Source organism: Rhinolophus ferrumequinum, chromosome 6 (genome assembly GCF_004115265.2).
Source record: "Rhinolophus ferrumequinum isolate MPI-CBG mRhiFer1 chromosome 6, mRhiFer1_v1.p, whole genome shotgun sequence".
Lineage (NCBI taxonomy): Eukaryota > Metazoa > Chordata > Mammalia > Chiroptera > Rhinolophidae > Rhinolophus > Rhinolophus ferrumequinum.
Genome location: NC_046289.1, coordinates 34,165,481 through 34,185,601, shown reverse-complemented (window position 1 = coordinate 34,185,601; position 20,121 = coordinate 34,165,481). Strand labels below are relative to the sequence as shown.

At 33.5% G+C, this 20,121-nt stretch overlaps 2 protein-coding genes across 2 annotated transcripts in view; one reads left to right on the top strand and one right to left on the bottom strand.

Moving 5' to 3' along the window:
• Positions 1–20,121, top strand: part of MNAT1 (MNAT1 component of CDK activating kinase) — a 176,047-nt gene that overhangs the window by 39,319 nt on the left and 116,607 nt on the right. The window contains exons 2-3 of the mRNA XM_033109018.1: positions 16,640–16,792; positions 18,610–18,683. Coding sequence (XP_032964909.1) covers positions 16,640–16,792; positions 18,610–18,683 — 227 coding nt within the window. The remainder of the gene's footprint in view (positions 1–16,639; positions 16,793–18,609; positions 18,684–20,121) is intronic.
• Positions 11,141–11,395, bottom strand: LOC117023826 (40S ribosomal protein S27-like). The gene has a single exon (XM_033109019.1). The coding sequence runs from the start codon at positions 11,393–11,395 to the stop codon at positions 11,141–11,143; it is 255 nt and encodes an 84-aa protein (XP_032964910.1).

Sequence of the window (20,121 nt, the reverse complement as noted above, 5' to 3'; positions counted from 1 at the left end):
GACTTAACACAATGTTTAGTCCACCAATATGGTATCTTGAGTAACATTGCCTCTTACCAAGAGTCCCACTTTACAGAAAATGATATATGACAGTGGGCCTAAGTTCATGAATCCATTGATCCTAAGTCATATTCCTCTACCAGTACCCCTTTGGAGTAATAGAGCAGTTGTAATGGACTCATAAAGATATAACTGAGGTGCCAGGTTGCAGGTGCTACTCTACAAGGATGGGCAACATCCTCCAGGATGCTTTCTGTACCCTCGATATTGAACCATTATATGGATATGACCATTATATTGGGTATCCCCAATAGATAAAATACATGGGTTCTAGGACCCGTGTATTTACATGGTCCTGTTACACCCAGTCATTATGTGGGGGAATTTGTACTTTCTTATCCGTGTAACTTTAGGCTCTGTGGACTTACAGGTCCTTATTTCCAGAGGTAGGAATATCCCACTAGGGGACACAGTAAGAACTCCATTAAACTTTAAACCATGCCTGCTTTCTAGTCACTGTGGATTCTTTGTGCCAAAAGGTCACCAAGGGAAAAAGAGAAGTCATCCTGGCAAGAGTAATTGACTGTGCTCATTATCACAGTGGGGGCAGATGAGACTGTCTGGCACTCAAGGATTCCACTGGGACATGTCTGGTGCTCCCAAACCCTTTATTATACACTTCGGCAGCCACAGCCCAAGAAGAGAATGTGATAAGGGTCTGGGTCACCCCACTAGCAAGCTGTCCAGACCAGTAGAGGTGCTAGTGGAAGGTGAGGGGACACTAGAGCAGGACGATGAGGATCAGTTATGGCCAGGAAATTAATGGCAGCATTAGGGTTGTAGTTTGTACCCTTTTCTTGCAGGTTTTCCATGTTTTCAGAAACAAAAATCCTTAGTAGAATCTTTAAGCTGTTCCCAGCTAGGGTGCACCTACTCTAAGAAGCAAATGGATTTGCATGGTGAAATTTCCCTGTTCAAATAATCCATTTTTTTTCTATAGTATTGTTTATATTATTGATTTGTAGGACCTCTTTATGTAGTCTAAATATGATCTTTTATGTATGATGAAAAAGTAATTTCCTAATCTATGGTGAGTGTTTTTTTTCCATTTAAAAAAAATTAATTATTTATTTTGTATATATTTTTTTATTAGTTTCAGGTGTACAAAACAATGTAATAGACGTATCATTTATATCGCTCACACAGTGATAACCCCCCTTCCCCATCTACTACCCCTCTGACATCGCACACAGCCATTCCATTTCCACTGTCTCTATTCCTAATGCTGTACTCCGCTTCTTGTAACTATATACATTTTATATATATATATATATATATATATATATATACACACGCACACATACACATACATATACATATATGTATATATAAACTTGTAGTTGACATTCATTATTGTTCAGCTTCAGCTTCAGGTGTACAGTGCAGTGATCAGGCATCTACATCATCCCTGAGGTGGTCTCCCTAATGGGACAAGTGTCCATTGGATACCCTACAAAATCTTTACAACATTATTGATTACATTCCCCAAATTGACTTTCGTATCCCCGTGGCAATCTTGTGGTTACTGATTGTGCTTTCTGATCCCCTCATATGGTGAATGTGTTAGTAGTATTGTGTTCACTCCCACCCATATAGCAGTTTTTAGTAGTGATAAAATGAAATTTATCAGTCTGCTTTACATGACTTAAAGTCTTTTAGTCACCTTTAGGAAGTTCCTGCCCTGATTTATATATAATCATATAATTACGTTCTATAATTTCTTAAGTTTAAAGTTTTCTCTTTTATGTTTAGATCATTAATTCATATGGAATTTATTTTTGTGTATAGTGTGAGAAATAGGGATCTAGTGCTTTTTTCCCCTTATCTAGAAAACCAATGGTATCCCAATGATCGGTTTCTTTCTACATTGATTTATAATGCTATTTTTTTCCTGTGCCCAATTCCCATGTATGCATGGATTATTTTTATTTTTAGTCTGTATGCCTCTGTAATTGAAGTATATTTGGTTCTTTTATTTCCTTTTATGTGTTTGGTTCTTGAAGCGTGTTGATAGGTTGGTGGTGCATGAATCCATAGACATCCTTCTGGAATGTCAGTTTTACCTAAAGAATATGAAAACAATTTTGAGCAATTGAATAATCAGTAATTACTTGAAGATGTTTTTCAATGAGAATAAATAGGATTTTATTATGGAGTCAAATTGAACTTTTATGAATTTTTAAGATAATACATGGTACTTGAAGAATGCTGACATTATGGAAGACCATTTGGTACTATGTTCCCAATCTTCTGGGAGGTACATTTTTCTCTGTCATTCAAGAGAAATTCACATTGGTGGGAGGGAGTGAGAGAGGACTACTTTATATCCGTACATAAAGTCTTTTTTTCCCCCCAAAAGTGATCTATTTGTTGTTTCATATATAAATTGTGAGTATTTATACCTTTGTTTTGCTGTGATTTCTGCCTGGAATGTTGTCTTTCTTTTGGATTTAAAAGCCAAAAGTTCTTCAAGGCCCAGCTCTATTCAACCCATTTCTTGAGTCCTTTCCCAACTGTAATCCTTGATACTGGCTCCTTTGAACTCTGGTCTTTATTGATCATTCCTTGTATTAAGTCTTTGTCGTATTAGTATTTATTGAGAGTGTTGTATGTGCTTGGTATATTTCTAAACATTTTACCTGTATTAACTGATAAATCTCATGAACTCTATGAGGCAGATTGCATGCCCTCCACCTTCCCCACCCCTGGAAGGTATTAATTTTCTTTTTCACAAGGAAATTGAAGCACAGCGAGGGTTGATCATTTGTTTAGGGCTTCATGCCTAGCAAATGACTAAAGAAAAGGAGGCAGAATGGCTCCAGAACCCGTGCCCTTAACCACCATGCTCTAAGTTGCTCAATAAATAATTTGCTCAAGGAGTGAATCTACTTCTGTTTTGAACTTAGCAGGCACACCTTGTCCTGTGTGTTTTCTTGCCTAATGACACAGTACATTCTGGAAGGTAGGGATCAAATAGTATACTTCTTTATAATATGGCTTTATATTTTATACTTCTGTAGGTAGAACCACAAACAATAAGTGCCCAGTAGATGTTTGTAGATAATGATAGTGAATTCAATTTGATCCTTAGACTTGCCATAGTGTAACATTAACCTTATAATTTATTGTCAAATGGATCTAGGCCTTCTCATAATAAGTAATCTGATGGTTCAGGTACTCCAGCATTACAGATAACACTCTTGAGATTTCCTGGTTCTGAAGCTGTGGGGTTTGTCTACATCTGGAGTAGTCATTCAGTTGGTAGAAAGATTCCTAGAAATTAAGTGAGGTAGATTTCTGGCCTGCACTTAAACTGTGACCTTTTACAGGTCATTTTGTTTTTCCACCTGAGAAAGGGGAAAATAATATCTAACTCAGCCTTTACTTTTTTTATTAGTTTCAGATGTACAAAATGATGTAATAGTTAGGCATTTATACCCCTTTTATTTACTTTAAGTGTATTTTTTCCAGGACCCATCAGCTCCAAGTCAAGTAGTTGTTTCATTTTAGTTGTGGAGGGCGCAGCTCATAGTGGCCCATGTGGGGATCGAACTGTCAACCTTGTTGTTAAGAGCACCGCGGTTTAACTAACTGAGCTAACCCGCCGCCCCTCAGCCTTTATTTTTTAATCATGGGTTTTGTATAGATTTTTAAGCTTTTTAGGAGAAAAGTTGTATGCACTCAAAGTAGTATCATATTCTCATACTTTTGTTATAATAACATATACCATTATGTTGGTACAGATTCAAAAAAATGTATTATCGTCAGCAGAGCTATGCTTTATTTTATGTTTCAGCATGAGAAATTAAAAATTAAGAAACAAAGTTCTTAGCAAAGTATACTTTTTCTTGTAAAGGAACCGCTCCTCCTCTACTTACCTGTATATACCTGTGTGCACGCAGGTATGTATTTGTATGTTTATTTGCTTAAATATGTGCTTTTGAAAAGCATTGTACCATTTTTTAAAATACTGAACATAATGTATTTTCAGTTAGCAAAATTACTATGTTACATAAACTTTTGAAGAGCTCCTGGAGGATCTCTTGGTTTAAAGCCACTTAATGGCCACCTCTGGATTTGCAAGTGGGATCAAACTCACCCAAATTACAGGACTGGGAAATTCATAGTCCTAATAGTTTAAAATAGTAGAAGGGTTGCCTGGATAACTGGAGAGGCAAACAAAAGATATCCTCTCTAGCAAGTTAATGTGAGAGTAAGAATTCAGATTTTTCATTCTTTGTTGAAAATCATAAATGAGTAGATAAAACTTGATCTTGTGCTAAGAATATATAACTTTGCTTAAAAATTTTTTTATTGACATGAAATTCATATTACGTAAAATTATTCATTTTAAAATGAACATTTCAGTGGCATTTTGTACATTTACAACGTTGTGCAACCACCACCTTTCCGAAACATTTTTATCAACACAAAAAGAAATCCTATACCCATTAAGCATTTACTCCCCATTTTCTCCTCCTGACCAGCACCTGGCAACCGCCAATCTGCTTCCTGTTTCAATGGATTTACCTATTCTGGATATTTATATAAATGTAATCATACAGTATGTGACCTTTTGTGTCTGGCTTCTTTCACTTAACACAATGTTTTCAAGGTTCATCCCCGTTGTAGCATGTATCTATACTTCATTCCTTTTTATGGTTGAATACTTCTATTGTGTGTATATAGCACAATCTGTTCTTCCATTCATATGTTGGTGGACATCTGGGTTCTTTCCTCCTTTTGGTTATTATGAATAGTGCTGCTATGAACTTGCTTGTACATGTATTTGTTTGAGTACCTGTTTTCATATCTTTTGAGTATGTAACTAGGAGTGGAATCACTGGGTCATGTGGTAATTCTGTGTTTAACTTTTTGAGGAAGCATCACACCATTTAACACAGCAGCTGAACCATTTTTCATTCCTACCAGCAATGTATGAGTGTTTAATTTTTTCATATCCTCACCAACACTTACTGTTTTTTTTAAATATTATAGCATTCCCAGTGGATATAAAGTGATTTGCATTGTAGTTTTAATTTGCATTTCCCTAATGACTAATGATGATGAGCATCTTTTGATGTGCTTGTTGGTCATTTGTATATCTTTTTTGGAGAAATTTCTATTCATGTGTTTTGCCCAGTTTTGAAATTGAGTGTTTGTCTTTTTGTTGTTGAGTGATGAGTTCTTTATATATTTTGAATACTAGATACTTGTCAGATATATGATTTGAAAATATTTTTCCCATTGTGTAGATTGTCTTTTCACTCCTTTGATGCACTAAATTTAAAAAAAATTAATGAAGTGTGTAATATATCTGTTTTTTTTATTGCTCGTGCTTTTGGTGTCATATTTAAGAATCCATTGCCAAATCCAAAGTCATGAAGATTGACCCGTAGGTTTTCTTCTAAGAGTTTTATTGGTTTAACTGTTATATTTAGGTCATTGAATAATTTTGAGTTAATTTTTGTATATGGTGTGAGGTAGGGGTTCAACTTCATGCGACTATAACTTTGATTTTAAAAATAATGAATTAATAATTATTTTATGGTTGTAAATTTCTACAAACGTGTGCTATATAGTTTTTATAAATGTATAATTACTGATAAGATTTATTAATATTTTTGTCTGTAAAATTAGCTGTGATAGGTTATTAGTGGATTCAATGATGAGAATATAGCATATGATAGCATATTTTTAAAATCAGTTTCAGGTGTACAAAGCAACATAATAGTTAGACGTTTACACCCCTCACAAAGTGATAACCACCCCCCCCCCAAGGTACTACCCCTCTGACATCTTATATAACTGTTACAATACCATTTATTATATGATAGCATAGTAACTGGTATTTAAGTATTAAGTTTTATTTCACCTAAGAAAGTATATAGGTCATATTTCACAAAGCTATTTTATACTTTGTCATAAAAATAATGCTTCATATTTGAAAATAGAAGGGCCATTGTTAATATGCAGATTATCTTTGGAATTAATTTCAAAACAATGAGCAATTCTTAAGAAAGTTTATTTTATCTTAAATTTTTGAAGATAAACAATGGTTTTGCTTATGTCTGGTGTTTTTTGGAAAGAAACAGAAGTTTCTTCTGAGTTTTGATAATATAAAAACCCCAGGTATCAGCTATAATCTTACTGAGATTTTCTTTATGCTGAGTTCTAACTACTTAGATATTTCCATTCTTAGTCTAGGCCTTAAATTTTGATTCTGTTGACTACATATATTTCAATAATTAACCAAATCACGAAGCTGGCTTTGTTAATGGAGTTAATAACTTACCCTCCCATATTCTAACAACTCAGGAACTCTTATCAGAAGTAATGCTTATTAGTGTTTAAAGTTAAAAAAAATTTTGAGTGGGTTTTCGGAAATAAATACTTTTCCTAGAACATGCCCTAGGTATCAGTGAAAATGGAAAAATATGCATTAATTTTGTAAAAATGCCAGAATTTAGGATGTTGGAGGTGCTGAATATTTAAGTCATAACTAGGAAATATTCTTTCTTATAGTCTCTGGACAGTTTGAAGAATTATTTGGTCAGATGGAAAACACTTGATAAATGTAAAGATACAGCTAATAATTATTGAACATTTACTGTGTGCTAGATACTGGTTTAAGTTTTTTAATATGTAATAACTCATTTAATTGATTATTGGGTGGTCATTTGATTTGTTAGAAGGTCTGAGTTTTCCGTCTTTATTAGTGAAATTTACAAATAATTGTCCCTACCATTCAAAAAATTAAAAAAATACAAATTTAAAATATGACGTAAGGTTTTAAAACAATCTGGGAAACAGGTCTCCAGCTTGTCTATTATAAATATTTATATATTTAAAACTACGATTCAACCAATTTTATTTTTTTGTCTGTTATATTATTAATTGATGTTTCCTAGTGTTTATTGAATATTTAAAATGATTAAAATGTTAATAAATATTGAGCAAACTTTGATATACTGTGGTTTCAGGAAACAAAAATGAAAACATTTTTTTGCAATAGAATTTTTTTAGAGCAGTTTTTGACAACAAAACTTACAACAAAATTGAGAAGAAGGTACAGAGATTTCTTATATACTCATTACCAACATCTTTTTTCAGAATTGTACATTTTTTTTTTACCAAGGATAAACCTACACTGACGCATCATCCAAAGTCCATTGTGTAATTTAGGGTTTACTCTTGATGTTGTATATTCTATGGGTTTGGACAAAAGTATGGTGACATATATCTATTATTATAATATCATAAAGAATATTTTTCTTCTCTAAAAATCCTCTGTCTGTTCCTCCCCTACCCACTATTACCCCTGATCTTTTTATTGTCTCCATAGTTTTGCCTTTTCTTGAATGTCATATAGTTGGAATTTTATACTATGTAGGCTTTCAGGTTGGTTTCTTCTTTTCATGGCTTGATAGCTTATACAGTTTAAGGAAAAAATTATACAGTATTAGTTCTCCACAATCTCTCAGTGGAAAGAAGCAGAGGAAATACTTACTAACTTATTCTATGTGGCTAGCATTACCTTAATACCCAAACTAGACAATGGCATTACAAGAAAAGAAAACTACTTTTTCTGTATCTATTGATATGACCATGTTCTTTATCTTTTTTAGACTATGTGATGGATTACATTCAGTGATTTTTGAATATTGAACCAACCTTGCATACCTGGGTTAAGTCCCAGTTGGTGATGGCATATAATTCTTACACTTTTTTGGATTGGTTTTACTAATATTTTGTTGAGGGTTTTTGCTTCTATGTTCATGAGAGATAATGGTTTGTAGTTTTCTTTTCCTGTAATGCCATTGTCTAATTTTGGTATTCCCTCTGCTTTTTTCCTCTGAAAGAGATTGTGGAGAATTGGTGTAATTTCTTCCTGAAATGTTTGGTAGAATTCACCAGTGAACCCATCTGGACCTGGTGCTTTCTGTTTGGGAAGGTTATTAATTATTGATTCAATTTTTAATAGACATCAGCCTATTTAGATTATCTTTCTTCTTGTGTACATTTTGGCAGATTGTGACTTTGAAGAAATTTGTCTAGGTTATCAAATTGGTGGGTATAGAGTATAGAGTTGTTTATAATATTCTTTTATTATCCTTTAAATTTCCATGGAATCTATACTGCTGTCCTCTCTTTCATTTCTGCTATTAGGAACTTGTGCTCTCTTTCTTAGTTAGCTTGGCTAGAGTCTTACTGATTTTATTGATTTTTTTTCCCCAAAGAACCTGTTTTTTTTTTTTAATATTCTTTATTGATTTCCTGTTTTCAATTTCATTGATTTGTGTTTCAGTTTTTATTTTTTTCTTCTGCTTGGTTTTGATTTAAGTTGCATTTTTTTTAGTTTCCTCAGATAAAAGTTAGATTATTGATTTTAGATCTTCTTAATATATACATTCAATGCTATAAATGTACCTCTAAGTACTCCTTCATTCTATCCCATTCTATAAAATTTTGCTAAATTTTATTTTCATTTTCATTTATTTCAAAATATTTTAACATTCTTCTTGAGCGTTCTTCTTTGGTCCATGTGTTATTCAGAAGTGTGTTTAATCTCTAAGCATTTTGAAATTCTTCAGCAGTCTTTCTGTTATTGATTTCTAGTTTATGTAATTCCATTTGTGGTCTGAGAGCAGACATTGTATGATTTCTGTTCTTCTAAATTTGTAGAGGTATGTTTTATGACTCCAAATGTGGTCTGTCTTGGTGAATGTCCCAGGTGATCTTGAGAAGAATGTGTAATCTGTTGTTGGATGAAGTATAGATGTTAATTATCCAGTGGATTGATGGTGTTGTTGAGTTCAACTATGTTAATATTCTGCTTGTTGGATCTGTTTATTTCTCATAGAGAAGTGTTAATGTCTCCAAATATAATAGAGGATTTATCTATGTTTCCTTCCAGTTCTGTCAGTTTTGGCCTCACATATTTTGATGCTCAGTTGTTAGGCACATGCACATTAAGGAGTGTTATGTCTTCTTAGAGTATTGACCCCTTTATTGTTACGTAATTCCTTCTTTATTCCTGATAACTTTTCTTGCTGTTAAGTCTGCTCTGTCTGAAATTCATATTGCCATTCCTCCTTTTTTTTGATTAGTGTTAGCACAGTTTATTTTTCTTTACCATTTACTTTTACCGTTTACTTTATGTGACCTTATATTTAAAGCGGGTTTCTTGTAGACAACATATTGTTGGGATTTGTTTTTTGATCCACTCTGACAATTTGTGTCTTTTAATTGGTGCATTCAGACTATTGATATTCAAATTGATGACTGATACAGTTAATGTCAACATATTCATTACGATTTTTTTATTCTTATTTGTTGTTCCTTTTTTTTAATTCATTTTTTAAAATTTTTATTTATTTATTTTTTTACTGGGGAAGGGGAACAGGACTTTATTGGGGAACAGTGTGTACTTCCAGGCCTTTTTTCCAAGTCATGTTGTTGTCCTTTCAATCTTAGTTGTGGAAGGTGCCATTCAGTTTCAAGTTGTTGTCCTTTCAGTCTTAGTTGTGGAGGGTGCAGCTCAGCTCCAGGTCCAGTTGCTGTTTTCTAGTTGCAGGGGGCACAGCCCACCATCCCTTGCGGGAGTTGAGGAATTGAACTGGCAACCTCGTGGTGAGAGCCCACTGGCCCATGTGGGAATCGAACCGACAGCCTTCGGAGTTAGGAGCACGGAGCTCTAACCGCATGAGCCGGCCCTTCTTATTCCTTTTTTTTGTCTTCTACTCTTTCTGTCTTATGTGTTTTTAACTGAGCATTTTATGTGATTCCATTTTCTCTTTTTTCTTAGCATATGCTACACATTTTTTTTTTACTTTTGTAGTGACTGCCCTAGAGTTTGCAATATACCTTTACAACTAATCGAAATCCAAATTATTCCACTTTCAAATAACACTGTACCACTTCACAGGTAGTGCAAGTACCGTATAACAAAGTAATCCTAATTCCTTCCTCCATCCCTTGAATCATTGCTTATCATTCATCTCACTTATGTATCTTCTTACATAGCATATATGTGCACATAATGTATATACAAAAGTATACATAATCAAATAGATTGTTGTGCTTGTTATTTTGAACAAAATATATTCATTGTTGAAAATGTTATTTGTTAGGTTAATTAAGAATAAGAAAAATAAAAGTTTTTATTTTACATTCACTTATACCCTTTCTTTATGTAGATCAGAGTTTCTGACCGATTACTTCCCTTCTCTCTAAAGAACTTCTAAACATTTCTTGTAAGGCAGGTCTATTGCCAACAAATTCCCTCAAAATTTGTCTGATAAAGTCTTTATTTCTCCACTTTGGAAGGATAATTTCTCAGGGTACTGAATTTTAGGTTGGAGGTGTTTTTCTCTAAACAACTTAAATATTTCATTCCATTCTCTTCTGCGTTTTCTGAGAAGTCGAATGTAATTCTTATTTTTGTTCCTCTATAAGTAAGGTGTTTTTTCCCTTTGGCTTATTTCATGACTTTTTCTTTATCTTTGCTTTTTTGTAATTTGAAAATGATATGCTTTAGGTATAGGTTGTTTTTTTTTTTTTTTGAATTTATCCTACTTGGTGTTCTCTGAGCTTCCTGGATCTTTGGTTTGGTGTCTGATGTTAATTTGGGGGAAATAGTTATTATTTCCAATATTTTGTTCCTTTCTCTTTTTTTTTTCTGATATTCCCATTACATGTATGTTATTCCTTTTATATTCTGGATATAAAATATAGTCCTTGGATATTCTGTTGTTTTTTTCCAGTCTTTTTTATTTTTAGTTTTCAAGGATTCTACAGATATATCCTCTTGCTCAAAGATTCTTTCCTCAGCTGTGCCCAGTTTATTAATAAGCTGCATTGTATCTCTTTTTGGTTCTTTCTTAGAATTAACATCTCCCTGTTTACATTGCCCATCTGGTTTTTCATGTTGTCTACTTTATCTGTTAGAGCCTTTATCATATTAATCACAGTTGTTTTAAATTCCCAGTCTGGTAGGTAATTCTTTTTCTTTTTTTTTTTTTTTTGTCACCAAAATGTGTTTATTGAGATGGTTCCTCACTGTCTTATCTTGGTGCTTTTAGTGCTTCCTCCTTTGGAAGGAGCATCCCTCTGCAAGCCTTGCTTTTCCTCCTATAGGCTGATAGGAAGCAGTGGAGCAGCCAACACACAAAACTACTGTTTGTGCTTGAGTAAAGACGGTAGTGATTTTATAGCATCCTGGGCATTTCACATCCATGAAGTAGGAATTGGGGCTCTGCATCAGGTGCTTCTTCTTGTGTTTCCTCTCCTCCTCTTCTGGAGAGGGATGAAGGAGATCCTTAGCAAGAGGCATTTTTGTGTGGGGAGGTTGTACTGCCAGAAAGGTGCTGGTAGTTCTTACATTTCTGCCATGTCTGGTTCTGATGACTTTCTGTCTCTTCTAATTGTGTTATTTGCCTTTTGGTATGGCTTGTAATTTTTTTCTTGATAGCCAGACATGATGTAGTATGTAAAAGGAATTGCTGTAAGTAGATGTTTAATAATGTGGTGGTGTGGTGTGGGAGGAGGGGAAGCATTCTATATTACTATAAGATCTCAGTCTTTTAAGGAGCCTTTGCGTCTGGACTGTGAACTGCACGTGTGTTTCTCAGGTTTTTCTTCCCTTTAGATGGGACAGGATGACTCGAGTGCGGTTCAGTTGGGTATGTCCCTTCTCCCAGGTTCTGAATTAGGTTCTGATAATACCCCACCTGGTTAGGCTCTGGTTAATTAATATCTCCTGCGGGCTGGACTTGTTGAGAAGAATACAGTACACTGGTATATTTCTAAATGGTTCCTTTCTGTGCCTGCTCCCCTTTACATATAAATTATGATTGTATTAAGGTTCATTTGTTCTTTGTAAATAAACCTTTGTTGATCACGTATAGCCTGGTTCTCAGACAGTTTGGTTTCAGTAGCTTTAATAATCTTAAAAATTACTGAGGACTCCTTAAGAGCTTTTATTTATGAAGGTTTTATCTGTTAATATTAACCATATTGGAAATTAAAATTGAGAAAATTTGAAAATATTTGTTAGGTACCTATTACATATTAACATAAATAATGTATATTTATGAAATATAACTATATTTTTCCAAAACAAAAAAATTTTGTGAATGAGTAGCATTGTTTTCCGTTTTTACGGATCTCTTTAACATTTGACTTAAGAGATGACAGCTGGATTATGATATCTATTCCTCTGGTGAATCTATTGTTACATCTTTTGGTTGAAATATGCTCGTATGAAGATGATCTAGCTTCCATAGATATGTAGTTAGAAAAGAGAGAAAACTGTTGCTAGCCTTTTCAGATGTTTGTAGATATTCTTTGGCCTACTTAGGTAAATATATGCTTAGTTCCTTTGAATCATTGTGAAAGTAAAGATAATGCCTTATTTAGTGCAGGACCTGCATTTCTGGAAATTGTAGTATTAATTGAATTTGCCCTTTCCTTTCCCAAGGTGGAGTTAATAGTAATGGTCCCTGTGGAATACATTCTTGGCTTGATATACTGGCAATTTGTTCTCTTTAAATTCTCCAAAGCCCTGGTGGCCATGGTGTGTTCCTTTACTATTCATGTAATTGTTTGTCAGTTCTCCCAGTCTGTAGTACTATTTCTGAAGCCTTTCATAAAGTTAGCTAGAGGACTTCCAATTTCTAACTGAACTTAACTCTGTTTCCTCAACAATATCCTTGAAGGGACCCCAAACCTCTACAAAACTTGCATCTCAATGTCCAACACTGTCACCTGCACATGCTTTTTGGCTCCTCTGGGTCAAAACTATTCGTCAGTGGCAGAAAGAATGGGTACAGCAGAGTAGAACCCACATCATTCAGAATATGCTTCACTTAGGACAATGAAGTTAGAGCTATCCTTGGCTTAGAGCAGTTGGAGTATGGTGTGTGGGCACTCACTGGCCAAGAGTGTGCAGTATAATTTGTTGCGCTATTGCTTATTGGCTGAGAGCTTATGATAGTATACATTTATTAAAGAGTTTCATTTTTTCTTTTCCTACCATTGTATTATAAGCCCTTATGCACAAAGTTGATGTTATTCTCTTTGTATCCCTCATGTGGCGAAACAACTGATTTTGGGTATGTTGAGTTTGAGGTAACTTTATTTTTCAAAACAAAAAATATGCCCATGGGACACCAAAGAAGAACTGTGCAGTAGGCAGTGCTTAACAGTAACTCAAGATATACGTTGGGGCTAGATAGAGGTACGCATCAGGGGGGATTATTCTAGGTTGTTGTGAAAGTTGAGAATAAGAATAAGATCGAAGGAGAAAATGTGGAATGTGAAGAGGACCGTGGTCAGCTCTCACGAGGTATCTGACTTTAAGCCAGTTATTTGACTTTCCCATGCTCACTGTCTTCATCTGTATAGTAAGGAAAAGGCTGTCTACATCACAAGGTCTTTAATACATTGTTATTTTTGTTCTAGCTTTTTTACATTTCCAGCCTCTTTTTAGAAAATATTTACGATGTTGTTCAAGAAAGGATTTAAATTTGGCTTAGGAGCTTACTGGGCAAGAAGGCAAAAAGAGAAATTGGATGTATTCCATGGTCCTTACTATTTGTAAGGAAGATACAAACCCACTGTGGGGTGGGGAGGGGTTCATGTTGTCTTGGCACAGCAATACTAAATTATTAGCTCTTTTCCCCCGTGTATAAATATTTGTATATATAGCTCTATTTTTCTGGCTCAAAGTGGGCTTAAACATATTATTTGCTTGTTAGTTGTAAATTGCTATGCTAAATGGTAATAGCTGACAGAGATTGATTAATTATTAACTGTGAGTTCTAAGACAATGAACAAAAATGGTAAACATAATTTTTTTCTTAATTTTGAGAATGAAATTCCTTCCCACTCCCACCAGGTCTTTTGTCTCTTTATAATGTTTTTACATTTGTCCCAGGCCATCACTTTTATTTTTATGGATGGATTCTTTGCTTTAAATCCCAAAGCAGTATGTTTCAGTAGTTTATAAATCTCTTCCCTCAGGCTTTGGACCAGATTCATTCTGAATTCTCTTTTAGGTATAAAGTGATCCATACCAGTGTAACCTAAAGACAGGAATGAAGTGATTGTGAAATTTAATAGCAAATGGTGAAGGGTTAAGTTGAGAATGTCACATAAGTAAATATGATGCGTTTTTATTTTAGTTTTTGAGAAATGATTATTGTGGTAATGAAGGTTAACTGGATTTCATGACTAATTGGCTTGAAATTCACATTATGTTCAAATAGGTAATTCCTTACTTTTTAAATCAAGATTGTATATTCCTTGTGTCAAATATTATTAAATTTAAGTTTTGAAGTCATCAAAAATTTGTTTTCACTACAAATAGCTGAGGTTTAAGAAACCTCTTTAAGACGATGAAGATTCAAATTGGGACCCAAACTGCTTGAATTCTCCTCTTACTCATTTTAACTTCCATTTGAAAGCTGATAACATTGTCTTACCGTGAGGGGAGAGAAGAAAAAAATAATAACAAAATTGCCTAATACACTGTTCATCTTCTATGGGCCCGTAGAATCTAGCTGAAAACCTAACCATCATATATAACAATTTCTTTGGGAAAATGTATTCTGAGTTCCAAGTAGCCAGTTTGTAAGCAAACTATTAGAACAGTCTATTCGTAATTTGACTACCTTTTCCAAAATGCAACATTTGTTATTTTTTGTGGGTTTTTAATGAATTCTTGAATTATTTCATTAATGCATGTCAGTAATACTGTATTAATTTAATTAACTAGTGATCATTTAGGTTATCTACCTCTAAAATTTTCTCATTCATTTAGGCCAAAGATTTTTTAAAAATGGTTTATTTAGTTAACTAAGATTCCAAACGTTTTAATGTTCAAAGATAGGGCTTTATAATCAGTATTCACTGGTACAGAGAAGATAGCATAGTTTGGGAGAAAAAATTTTCTTAGTAATATTCAGCTGCTACTCTAGAGAGTTCAGTACGCATGGATTTAAGAAATAATTTGTTGTAGGAATAAAAATTTTAACAAAAGTTACCACTTGTTTTTTATCTTTCAAGACCATAGGCTTCTGTTTCGAGTTGTTTCTAAAAGCCAAGGAGCTAAAGAAGAATGGAAAGTGCTGATAAAACTAGGTTACCTCAAAGAAAGTCTTAAATACAAAATTTGTTATTAATTATTTATGTTTTCCTAAGTCAATCTATTTTAATAATTATTGAAATTCTGCTGGAATATAATTGCTCTTGAAAAAGTAAAAGCAAACAGGTCTAATAAAAATCTTGACAAAGGAATATAAGTAGTTAAATATTCTTGATATAAGAAAATGAAATCTAAAAATAAGTTGTCCAGAGAGAGAAGAGTGTGGCACCATTCTGGTTTTTAAAAACAAAAGAAAACCGTAAAAATATCTTTGGGAATGGGTAATGACCAAGGATTTGGGCTTTTTCAGCAAATTTTTCTATGTTCTGCAGAATATAAGATTTTTTTTGAAAAAATTTGTAGTACTGTTGGAGGCAAAAGATTGCCCACACACTGCTGTTTTGGTTGCTCTGCTGCCAGATGAAGTGAACTAGCAATTATCAACCTTTCCTTCTTCTTCTTCTTCTTTTTTTTTATAGGACTAGTTTTTGTGGATATAATTTGTAAGTATATGTTTTGTAAATATGTAGAAAAAGATCTAGCTGCATAAATACTAAACTTAACGGTAGTTGTTTCCTGTGGAAGTGAGGTTATAGAACAGAATGAAGTAGAACTTTCAGTTTTTTTCTCTTTATACTTCTACATTTGAGTTTTTAAAAAAGAATTATTTGTTTTTTAAGCAAACTAAACTGGAAAGGGAAAAAGTTGTATTGGGAAATAAATTATTTAAAAAAATCTTTTAATACTGTTGAAATCCTTATGATTCAAGGCAGATTTTTAAAAAGTGGAGATGTAGAACTGATTGTGGAAACAAATAATGTATTATGTCTCATATACAATATGACCTTTAAAAGATTAAAGTGTTCTATATTATAATACCTTGTTAACTGAATTATTGATGGAGACCACTCTCCAAGCCCTTGTAATTCCCTCTCTCTTGTAATTCCCATTTACTTAATTGCTTACTGAACTTTCAAAAAACTTTCTTCCAAGGTTGAAAGGGAAAAAAAAAAAGTCTTGGTTTTAGTGATTGTGGTCTGCAGGGCTTTCTTGCCCAGGTCTAAGGGTGGTGCTGGACTGAGAATGGAGGTGACCGTAGACCTCTCTTTTGTATGCCTCTTTGACTTCTCCCTATCTTGCTTCCTCTGAATCCTTCTATTCCCCAAATCAATTTGTTTTAATTTGGCAAACCAAATTGGTATCCCTTGGGACACCTATGTCTGAAAAGCTCCAAATGGAAATGAACATTTTCCAAAATGTTCAGTTTGGAAATGTAAAAGTGTAAGTACTAGCAGTGACTAATTTTCCACGCCCCCAGAAGCCCACCTAAACAAAAAAAAACACCAAAACAAAAGAAAGGCAAACTATACACAGACTTGTTGCACGTTTGAATGCTAGCTTGAAAGTTACACTGTATTTTTGTCTGTACAGGTGTGAAAGTTGTGTGGATTTGCTGTTTGTGAGAGGAGCTGGCAACTGTCCTGAGTGCGGCACTCCTCTTAGAAGGAACAACTTTAGGGTACAACTCTTTGAAGATCCTGCTGTTGACAAGGAGGTTGAGATTCGGAAAAAAGTGCTAAAGATGTAAGTATTATTGCTTGAATGATTCAGTCTACAAAGAGGACTTTAACGGTTATCTCACTATTATTATTTGCTGATAGCAATATAGACAGTTTGGCAAGTGACTAAATAAGTACAAATTCATCTTTTATATTTATAAATATAATAAGATATTTATCTTATATTTATTCAGCCAACATTTATTAAGTTTTCAGTAATATTAATTATCTAACCTTTGTTAGAGAAGAGTGGATCCTCTCCATCAATGACTTCATAATTCATTTATTTCCTTTTCTTTAATTAACAAATAGATACTGAGTACCTACTGTATGCAAACACTGAATTATATATATTAGGCACTAGGTACAACATGAATGAAACAGCTATGAACCTTGCCCTAAAGGATAGCACAGTAGTAGACAATTAAAAGAGTTAAGCAAAACAAATAGGTGATTATAAATTGAGAAAAATGCAGTGAAGATAGTAACTTAGTGTTGGTGTGGGTCAATGATGTCAGGTAGGGCCTGAGGAGGTAACATTTAAGTTGAGATTTGAAGGTTATTAGAGAAAAGTCATGTGTCAGCTTTAGTTTATTTTGATAAAATATCTCTATGTATGTGTATGTGTACATATATATTCCTTTTCATTTATAATTTAGTTTTGTACACTTTGTTAATAGTTTTGGGTTTCATTTTATCTGTACTCTTGTTGTAAGCCACCTTATTGTTTTGTGAAGTTTAAAGAATTAATATATTTAATTTATTATTGTTTTATTTATTTATTTTTGGTGGTTACATTTCAATCTTAGTCACCAGTGTTTCAGCAGTATCTTTGTAGGTAACTAACCAGTGTTACTTTTTCAGTGCCCCAAGCTGTTCTTTTATTATTTGGATTACTTCGGGGAGATTGTCTCTCTTAGATGCTTATCTTTTATCATTAACTCCTGTGGTTTTCTAATTCTTCATAGGTGCATTACAACATTTATAGATTTTCCTGATCTAGTATTCCATAGACTATAACCGTCAGGAATAATAGGAAGGTATTATTTGGATTAATGTTTAGCTTTCTGGAAATGAGTGAATCTATAAGATGTAAGCAATATCATAATTTCCAATGATAGACCTGATTTAAGCTCATTTTCCATTCCTTCAGGGTCCTAATTTCTTTTTCATTCTCTTAAGTCTTAGAAGGATTTTACATATTGTACCATTCTCTCTTGATTCTACTCCTTCTCAGTAGTGACTATACTAATTTAAGAACGTTCTTTTTTTCCCTTCATTTAAAGATTTTATTGGGAGCGGGGAACAGGACTTTATTGGGGAACAGGTGTATTTCCAGGACTTTATTGGGGAACAGTGTACTCCTCCCAGGACCCATCAGCTCCAAATCAAGTCGTCCTTTCAATCTTAGTTGTGGAGGGTGTGGCTCAGCTCCAAGTTCAGTCGCCGTTGTTCAATCCTAGTTGCAGGGGCACAGCCTACCATCCCTTGGGGGAGTTGAACTGGCAACCTTGTGGCTGGGAGCACGTGCTCCAACCAACTGAGCCATCAGGCCATCCAGGAGCTCAGTGGCAGCTCGGTGTCTTCATTCTAGTTGTGGAGGGCGCAGCCCACTGGCTGATGTGGGAATCGAACTGGCCAGAGCTCAGGCTCCAACCAGAGCTCAGGCTCCAACCAACTGAGAACAATATTCTTAGCATAATTACAAACCTGGTTTCAAGAAAACAGTGTTTTACATAATAAGCAATCCTTTTCTGTGTATCATGTATGAATTAAGTAAGAACAAACTAGTTAGATCTACTGAAAGAAAGTGATATGTTGATTTTTTTTCTTCTTTCAAAGATACAATAAAAGAGAAGAAGACTTTCCTAGTCTAAGAGAATATAATGATTTCCTGGAAGAAGTGGAAGAAATTGGTATGTTTTTAATGTTTGTACTTTTGGTGTGCTAGCCTCTGTGTCTTTATCTTTTAGATGCTTAGGAGAACATTTCAAAACTCTCAAACAACTTTTGTTGTGATAGCTGATGTTTACCTAATTACTTTTTGTTGCGCTTAATCATATTTGTTAAATTGAAGGCATACTTAAGTAACACTTAAGTAATAAAATTTTGTCTTGGGAAAAATATGATGAATAGAGGTACTGCTACTTTACAGCTGGGGAGGAAGGCTGTATCAATGTATATCATTTGTATGTCGATGATGTATTAACCAAAAGGACAGAATATTCAGATTTTCAAAAAATAGAATTTTTATTAACTATATCCATTGTGACTAAAGGTATATGTTGTGTATCGTCATTTATGCTTCTGTATATACAGTTGTTTTAAAATACTTTAATGAAATATTCTGTTACTTAGTGTTATTTTAGAATCAGAGATTAATCTTAGTGCCTTTCTATTATGATTAGTTAAAAGGATGTTTTCATCCTTTTAGAAACATCCAGAAAGTATTGTTTCTATTTTCTTAAATAAGATTTCAGAGATGTTAAAAAGTTGAAATTGTAACTTTTCAGAGATTTCAGAGATGTTAAAAAGTTGAAATATATAACTAGAAATTGTTATATATCAATTAAAAAATTAGTGTTGTTTAAAGTTGCCATAATTATTGAGTAAACCTGTATTACTCAATAATTAACTCAATGCAGGTATAGAACTGATACAAAAAAATCATAGACTGAAAATTAGAATGAGCCTAAGAATTAAACAATCATCTTTTTATTCTTTCAACCTGATAACTTAGATATACTCATATTATTTCTTATTTAAAATATGATTATAATAAAATTGATTATTCTTGAGAAGGCTTTTATATATATATACATATACATACAAATATATATATATATATATATATATATATATATATATATATATATATATGGTAAATCTTTAGAAAATTCAAATTCCTGAGGAATGGAGTATTCTAATTCCTTTTAGTGTTTTTTTATTAACGGAGAAAAACCCAGAAAATTGTTTTATTTCAACTGTTGTTGAAACTTTTCTAAAATATCTAAAATATGTCCCAGCAAATAGCATGTGCAGAATATAATTTAAGCTTTTTCTGAGATCTTTTAGTGCTTTGGAACCATTGGTTTTTCATTATAATTGTTTATTGCACTTTGTATGTAATCTTAGCAACTACGAATGGCTATGGATTTTAGCTGAAAAGATGGTGGAATTGGGAGTGTCAAGGCAAATTAGAAAAAGTTAGGATATAGACTGAGAAGATAAACCAAAAGGAAATCTGCAAGAACTGGGCAAGTATGCCGATATGTAGAAATCTGGCTATATATAAATACTAAGTATAAGACAAACAGTCTGGTCAGGCAATAGAGACAGGAGACAGATATCACG

Coding starts and splice junctions, on each gene's coding strand:
- LOC117023826 (XM_033109019.1), bottom strand. CDS start 11,395: ATGCCTCTTGCTAAGGATCTCCTTCATCCCTCTCCAGAAGAGGAGGAG.